Source organism: Orbicella faveolata, unplaced genomic scaffold (genome assembly GCF_042242905.1).
Source record: "Orbicella faveolata isolate gen_17 unplaced genomic scaffold, um_ofav_v1 contig_12, whole genome shotgun sequence".
Lineage (NCBI taxonomy): Eukaryota > Metazoa > Cnidaria > Anthozoa > Scleractinia > Merulinidae > Orbicella > Orbicella faveolata.
In genome coordinates, this window is record NW_028301539.1 from 15,619,465 (window position 1) to 15,627,500 (window position 8,036).

Genomic DNA, 8,036 nt, shown 5'->3' on the forward strand with positions numbered 1-8,036 from the left:
TCTTCTATTCATTGCGGTGCAAATCCGAGTAACGAAGTCGTTGACAAAAATGTTTCTCAAACCGACAATTTCTCTACTTGTAACGGCAGAACGCGATATAGACGAAAACGAACTATAGTTTAGGCACCGACCAAGTTCTTTACATTCGAGATGCAAAGCTCATTGGCGATTTTTTGATGAAATTAATGACTACACAAAGACGACACAGCATGCCATAGTAACCGTTTGGCCTAATAAAGAATCTTTACTTTAACAGCATAAAAACACGTGTTTTTTTATATATCTATAATGAAGACTGCCGACTTTTGAAACCAAGTCCACCGTGTTAGTTCACGACGTTAGCACTGATAATAAAATCATTTTGGAGATCAGTATAGATGCTTGAAAACATACCGGTGTATAAAGAGCTTTTAAATAGTAACACATTTCTGACTATCGTGAGAAATAATGCTGTTGATCTTTAACTTAAGATATACTCGACGCTTAATATCGTTATGTTATAAACATTGGTTCTCAAATAGCTTTTTGGGATATGTCGTGTGGCAAATGGGCATCAAGTGGAAAACACAAACAAAGCGTTAGTGTGTGAACTCAATATTGACTACTGGCAATACAATGTTAGCAAAGATGGAACAAATGTATATCGGCAAATGAAATATAAGCGGATATATAGAAAATAAAACTTTGTTTTTTTTTCTATCTTCAGTAAACATAAGTGGTAAAAGGTAAACCTGAATTGCTCTCCACATGTTGGAGTGTCCGCAACGCAAGTGCACAGTGGAGAGTAAAGTGTCTGGATATTGAAAAAACCGTTTTTATATTCAGGTACATGCAACCGCAATAGACAGAATTTCCATAAAAGTGTTTATAAGATATTAAATCAAAGATAAAAAGTACATTTTCAGTGTTAAAATCGCCGTTTCTTTCTGCTTTGGTCACTGTTCGTCAGTGATTCTGGCACTTTTTTTTCGGTTTGCTTCCCTCATTCTCTGTCTTGAATGAAACGTACAAAGCAACTCTAAAAGTGACCAAACAGCTCAGTAATTGTTTTGTTTCGAGTTGGAATAATCACGCCCCTTCGTCAGACCCTACCATTAGTAAACAATAACGTTACCATTAGGACTTGAGACAAACAATGCTAAACAAACGCCTCGTCAACAGCAAAGTGAACGGTAATTTGAACTCGTTTGGTTCGTGCTTGTTGTAAGTTTGCGATAAAGCAGAGTTATCTGCCGCACAACTTGACGCAGAATGCAAATGAGATTTGTTGTGAAGATTGAAGTTTTACTTTGATTTGTAAAAGGCACAGTCAATGGTGTCTCAAGGGATTGAAGTAAAATGAATTGAATATCCTTTTGAAGTAAAAGCTACTTTGAAGCGTTGTCATTAGCACCTCCCAACAAACAACTTCGAAAGAAAAGCCAAACACAAGGCGTGGAGTGCTAATTACAAATAATAACCTTATAGTAATAAAAAAAAAGACTAAAAGTATAAATCACAATCGTGAATCTCTATTCAGTAATAAGCTGCAGATTTGGTTTTAAAAAAATGTTTTCTAACCGATCAATAGCCTGAGAAATGAGAGAATGTTGATAATCTACATATACCTGTTAAATTAGTAATAAATATCAAGAACATTTGACAGTAAACTTGGAACCATTTCCGCTATAAGAAACAATAGCATAATTGATCAGTTACGCAAAACGTGCGTGTCTCAAACCAATATCACAGCTTGTTCAATTGTGCCAAGCTCATTCATTTTCCAGTGTGTTAGTTTTAAAATCGGAAGATTCTGTCACCTCCAGAGTTGAGCCAATGGAAAGTAGATTCCTGCCTGTGAATATGGCCTCCTCGAGGTTTTATCTTCCAAGTTCACCTACTGTGCCAGTGTTCCCATGCTCGCCTTATTATGGTGGATATGTCAGACCAGAGATGTCGTTCCCTCGTCAGGGTAAAGATATTAGAGTATTGCCTGGTTATATGAGTCACTGTTACCACCCAGCCTTACAAGCCATTCCGTACCATGCCATCGATGAAGAAAAACCAACTCAGTCCTACATTGGTCTCATTGGCAAGGCAATTCTAAGCTCTCCACAACAGAAACTTGTGCTAGGCGACATCTACAGCTACATACTGACAAATTACCCTTACTTCAGGAATAAAGGACCAGGATGGCGGAACTCAATACGCCACAACTTATCGTTGAATGATTGCTTTGTGAAAATGGATCGTTCACCTAACGGCAAGGGACACTTCTGGGCAATCAACCCGATGAACTACGACGACTTCAGTCGGGGCGAATACAAGAGAAAGAGAGCTCCAAGAAGAAATCGAGAATTTTCTACAAACGCAAAAGGTTTTATGAAGACAAACGAACATGATAGCAAGTTTACAACACAGGACAAAATGAACCTTTACACCGCTGGCAATCATATTGGACTGGAAAAAAGAGGTTTCCACATAGAAAAACTTTTGTCTGACACTGGAAAGAAGTACCAAAGAAGTAAAACCAACAGGATGATAACAGAAGACAAGCTATTATAGAATTATTTGTCTGCAAAACAAGAGCACTTTTACCAAGCTTTGGAGGTATTGTGTAGGTCTTCGTTGTTTGGAGACGCTGGGCAACGGAAACTATTGTTGTAAAGCAAAATACTCCCGGTAGGAATTGTGCTCATCTTCGGAGTAAGGAGCGCCAAGAAGACAGACGTTTACAAAATTATATAGGTTAGGAGCCGGTAGATAAATGCTGCCTATAATAAGTATTAGGATATTTCTAGTGAAAAGAGAAAGAGACAATAAAATGAGCATTCAATAAAAGCTTAATTTATCTCAGTGGCGCAGAAACCACCGGCTGTAAATTGTGTTCTGTTTCATCGAAAAGTTACCATCATTCAGTGTTAACGACGTTTCAGATGTAAATACTCTCTGAAGATGAGAATAGATAAAAAATTGATAAGCACTTGGATTTGACTAATACTAGGCGAGAATTTAAAGAATGCTGGCAGGTAAACAGGCCAACTCAAGGGTTCTATAAATCGTATGAAGTTTAGTGAAGTGTTTTTTGTTAATTTACCACTGGAAATTTGGCATTACATAACACCGCTTCTGCGATCACAAATGTAAAGTACCGTCAATATTCTTCTTTTTCCATCTTTATTTGCATTGTATAGTTTTGTAGTTAATCGTGAAGCTGAAAAAATAACCAGGAAAAAAAAAAAAACAGCACTGAATGAATTTGAACGGTAACGAGACGACAAGACCAATAATACTGATGTTGAGTCCACGTCCTCGGACCAATTCATACATCAGTTAATACCCTTTGGTGACGGCTTCTGTTACTAAAGTTGCGCCGTGGCGAAAAATTTTTAATTTTGGTTGCTTTATCGTTTTGTTAATTGGTTTAATTCTTTTCTATGTAACTAACGATAGTTTTGTTTGAGGTAAATCGTGGATTACTTCACAATTCTAAAATGATAAATAAGCGATGCACTGGAACCGTTTATATCGTACTGAGAACGTAAGAAACAAAAATGCTGGTTCAAGAAAACTCTGAATACAGTATGTGCCACGGCGGATATACTGATCATATTGGTTTTATTCGAAAAAACCTGACTTTGTTTTTTCGATCACAATGTAAAAAGATTTGATTGGTAGATATAGTGCCTATTGCGGCTCATTTAGAATTGCCGCCCTCACTTCACCAAGCGTATGCATGTACTGAATTGGAATGCTGCGCTGTTTTTAAGATAATCTGGGTTACTCAGTCCATATAATCTGATTTAAGTATTTCTTGAGAATAAAATGTTTTGTTTATCCACGCTTTATGAGTTCAGGGAGCTAGTTTGGACGTCACGACACGACTGAAAAATGCCGAGCCCGTACAGACCGTATAACGCTTTAAATCTCAGCCTATCACCGACTTAATTCACTTTGGGTTAAACATTATGCTGCTCAAGGAAAAATACGTTGAAAGTAAACAGCAACAAGACGGGGATCCAAATTGAGTGTCGAGTGTTTAGAAGCTCTCGACCTCATATTTATAAACTTTACCTTTATGACATGGTAATTTTCAATAATTAGCTGATACATTCATTCTGTATAGGCACGCCTTAATTCAAACCTATGATCACTAACTTCTCGGCGTTTTTATTTCGAAGCATAGTCAGTTTCAACCAAAGTTAAAATAATCGATGATATCCTTTTACAACATTTGCGCGTTTTAATTCATATTGCTTTGTTCTTTCATTGAGTCAAAAGATGTGGGCGTAGAAGTAAGTCACTTCTTGCCTAAAGAAAATGGAATTTTAATCCTGACTGGAATGTATAGAGTGATGCAGTGTGCCCAATTTTAATTTGAAGATCAGTGGAACCATTGATTTGCATGTGGATGAATACAAACATTTTCTACAATGTTTAAAAGCTTCCTACTTCTAATTTTTGTTAATTAAAATTTAGGAAATGCAATCACAATAGCCAAGTTTGCTTATTTGTTTGCTTTATTGTTCTAGAAATTTCTATTTGCATGTTAATAGAACCGAGTGGAGGTGGCGGTCGTTAACGCCGAATTTTGATTACCTTTTTACTCAATACATTAAATTACTGAGATGAAACACAACTCACTCAATATGACAGTGATGATGTTTTTCCCTGCGCTTTTTACGCTTGTTAGCTGTATTTGTTTTCGCAATGCAACTCCCTTAGCTTCACTTAACAGTTACAGAGACATGTTCCATTCTGATAAGATACCATTTGACAGTCAGTGGACGAAAAATGTTAATGATGATGACTTCTTATCTGTGTTTATTCGATGTTTAATATGTACAAAGTTATTTATCTAAATTAATTATATCTTTAATAACCAAACATATTTTCTTTTCAATGAAAAACAGATGATGAATTATGGTGCAAAAACATTCAGCAAATATGTTACTTCTGTGAAGAACCACAGCTTGTCAACAGCTAACACCATAATGTTTATAACATGTAGCGCACAAACTACCTAATTGATGGTTGCCCATTTGTCTCTGACAAATGTCCATGTAAACTACTTTGACGCAGTTGTTGAGCAGTACACACCATTCCCGGGGACACAACAGTAAATGCCGACATGGTGTTGTGGGCTTCACTGCTATTTACCTCCTCCCATTTGTTGGACAAAAGTGTTTCGATGTGAAAACCTCTTTTTTCTGATCCACGTGGAATAGTGTTAGTGTTAAAGGGAATCTCATGCGTTGTAAACCTTTCGCTCGTCGTCAATTGGTCCTGTTTTCTTTCCCGATTTCTTCTCGGAGCTCTCTTTCTCTTGTACTCGCCCCGACTGAAGTCATCGTAGTTTATCGGGTTGATTGCCCAGAAGTGTCCCTTGCCGTTAGGTGAACGACCCATTTTCACAAAGCAATCATTCAACGATAAGTTGTGGCGTATTGAGTTCCGCCATCCTGGTCCTTTATTCCTGAAGTAAGGGTAACTTGTCAGTATGTAGCTGTAGATGTCGCCTAGCACAAGTTTCTGTTGTGGAGAGCTTAGAATTGCTTTGCCAATGAGACCAATGTAGGACTGAGTTGGTTTTTCTTCATCGATGGCATGGTACGGAATGGCTTGTAAGGCTGAGTGGTAACAGTGACTCGTATAACTAGGCAATACTGTAATATCTTTACCCTGATGAAGGAACGACATCTCTGGTCTGACATATCCGCCATAATAAGGCGAACACGAGAACACTGGCACAGTAGGTGAACTTGGAAGATAAAACCTCGAGGAGGCCATATTCACAGGCGAGAATCTGCTATCCATTGGCTTAAACCTGGAGGTGATAGAATCCTCTGATTTTAAAACTGTCAACATCAACGCCGCTTGACGATTACCTGCAGCACGCTAGAGCACAAATGAATTTGGCACAAGTGAACAAGCTGTGATATTGGTTCAGAGCACGCGTGTTTTTGCGTAATTGACTAATAATGCAATGGTATGGAAGAAACAATCAAACGCCTCATTTTCGTTGGGTCTTAAAACGCAAGCATCACATTACTTAACTGGCAGCAAATGGAGGTTGTATTGTTTGGATCCAAGCGACTAAAATATGAGAGATTATTATCCCCCATCGTAAACCAAATTCTGGGATATTTCCATGTTCTCGTTATTACTATGAGCTAATTATTTGTAATTAGCACCCCATGGCTTGCGTTTGGCTTTTTCGTTTATTGGAAGGCGCTAATGACAACAAGTAGAAAACAGTATTGACTTCCGTTTAAAGGGTTTGTCTACATCACTAGGTTCAGTTCTCTTTTAAAGATTTGGACTCGAGGAAGCATAAGACATTCAAATTGGAATTATCGGGAAGAAATATTTTGAAAGAATTCGTCAGTGACTGTTGTGCCTGGCAGGTTGTATGATAAGCTATATATCTTTAGATGCGTAATTTGCTCACTAAATTCATTATTAAAAATACCTCCTAGCTCTGCCACTCACGTTTGTATTGTGTGTGGTTCATTGATCACAGTGATTGACGTGCTATTTGTTTGGCATTGTTTGTCTGAAGTGCTAATGGTAACGTTATTGTTTACTAATGGAAGGGTCTGGCAAAGGGGCGTGGTAATTTGGCCTCCAAACAAAATGATTAGCTTGTTGTTTGGTAAAAATGATGTAAATTTCAGAACTGGTGCTTCACTGTCAGGATTTAATACTATGCACCAATGATTATGTGACTAACTAGAATAATGACACTGTTTGAAGGCCTTTTTCATTCAGTAAAACTGTTCAGTTTAAATTTTCAACTCTCAAGTAGCAAATGGAACAGCATTTTCTGCCTGACCAGTGCGTCGATACAGAAAACGTTTTCGAAATTTTTGAAAGAGAAGACGACGTCGTTATGTATATGTACAGTTTTGATAATATTTTTCCAAGAGTTTCCATTCCATTCAATTTGGTCTCGACACTTTTCGGTTGAAATGAATGGTTTGAACTAAATTCAATAATTTCGGACTTGTCGTAATTTTCCAAGGGAATCAGTACATACCATTCGCTTCCACGCCTAGATTTCCGGAATACGAACGTTTCATATTGATTTTCATAACGACACAACTGTGTAGAAAGCTGGTGAATTTGGCGACGCAGTTCTGTGTAAGCCAAAATAAAAACGCGAGGATAGTTAGCGAGAAATAACTTCCTCTGAAATGATCTTCGCATAAGCACTGTCTGTTCTTTTTGTCAAGTATTGTATTTTTAGGTGACGTAAATATCATTCTGTTACATTATTGTTCGAAACTAATCACGCCGTAAACTCTTCGAGTGGACTTATCAATCGTTAGCCTGCGAGCAGGCTCACGTTGGAGCACAAGCGCGCGCGGCGTAGCCGCGAGCGCGAAATCGAGCGGCGAAGCCGCGAGACGAGGAAGTGAAACTTTCTTGGCACCTCTTCACCAGACTCCTAACCGCCGGATTGCTTTGCTCTTTGCCGCTCGCGCGCGACTCAAGTGAGCCTGCACGCAGGCTGATCAGTCGTTACAATGCACTACTAAAGTTTCCTTTGTCGTCATTGGCCAAAACTCGTCACATGTTACATCCTTGTGAAGGTGAATTAATCAACATGACACGAGCGTGGGAAAAAGAAAAATTCTGCTTCCCCGACAGGAATCGAACCTATGACCTTCCGAACACCGGGCGGGCGCTCTATCCACTGATCTAATAGAACTCATTTAACTGAGTTCATATGTGACAGGTGTCCTTCACACTTCAGTACCGAGCTTAAAATTCACCATCTTTATTAACTTATCATGTTACATCCTTATTGCGCGGGCACTATTTATCTAGAAAGGCATATTCATTTATCAACGTCGATAATTATTTTTTAAAAATAATATCATGTTGTTGGATACATTTGTATTTGCTTCCACGATCTCTCTCCTCCGCAAAGGTTTCTAGGTCGAGGAGGAGGTAGCCTCGATTTGAACCGCTAGCTTACACAGTGAAGGCACTCAGCACGAAAGAGCTACGGAGGTCTCTGTCAGGTTTTTGTCGATGGTGCTCGTAAAACT

The 8,036-nt window shown here is 38.4% G+C and overlaps 2 protein-coding genes across 2 annotated transcripts; one reads left to right on the forward strand and one right to left on the reverse strand.

Annotated features, from left to right (window-relative positions):
- The first annotated feature begins 1,775 nt into the window (after nucleotides 1-1,775).
- LOC110045300 (uncharacterized) lies at nucleotides 1,776-3,372 on the forward strand. The gene has a single exon (XM_020750898.2). It carries the CDS (start codon nucleotides 1,816-1,818, stop codon nucleotides 2,542-2,544), a length of 729 nt encoding a protein of 242 aa, XP_020606557.2. The 5' UTR covers nucleotides 1,776-1,815; the 3' UTR covers nucleotides 2,545-3,372.
- Nucleotides 3,373-3,997: 625 nt separating this feature from the next.
- Nucleotides 3,998-5,903, reverse strand: LOC110045285 (uncharacterized). Its single transcript, XM_089282527.1, has one exon. It carries the CDS (start codon nucleotides 5,845-5,847, stop codon nucleotides 4,999-5,001), a length of 849 nt encoding a protein of 282 aa, XP_089138653.1. The 5' UTR covers nucleotides 5,848-5,903; the 3' UTR covers nucleotides 3,998-4,998.
- Between the last annotated feature and the right edge of the window lie 2,133 nt (nucleotides 5,904-8,036).

Coding starts and splice junctions, on each gene's coding strand:
- LOC110045300 (XM_020750898.2), top strand. CDS start 1,816: ATGGAAAGTAGATTCCTGCCTGTGAATATGGCCTCCTCGAGGTTTTAT.
- LOC110045285 (XM_089282527.1), bottom strand. CDS start 5,847: ATGTTGACAGTTTTAAAATCAGAGGATTCTATCACCTCCAGGTTTAAG.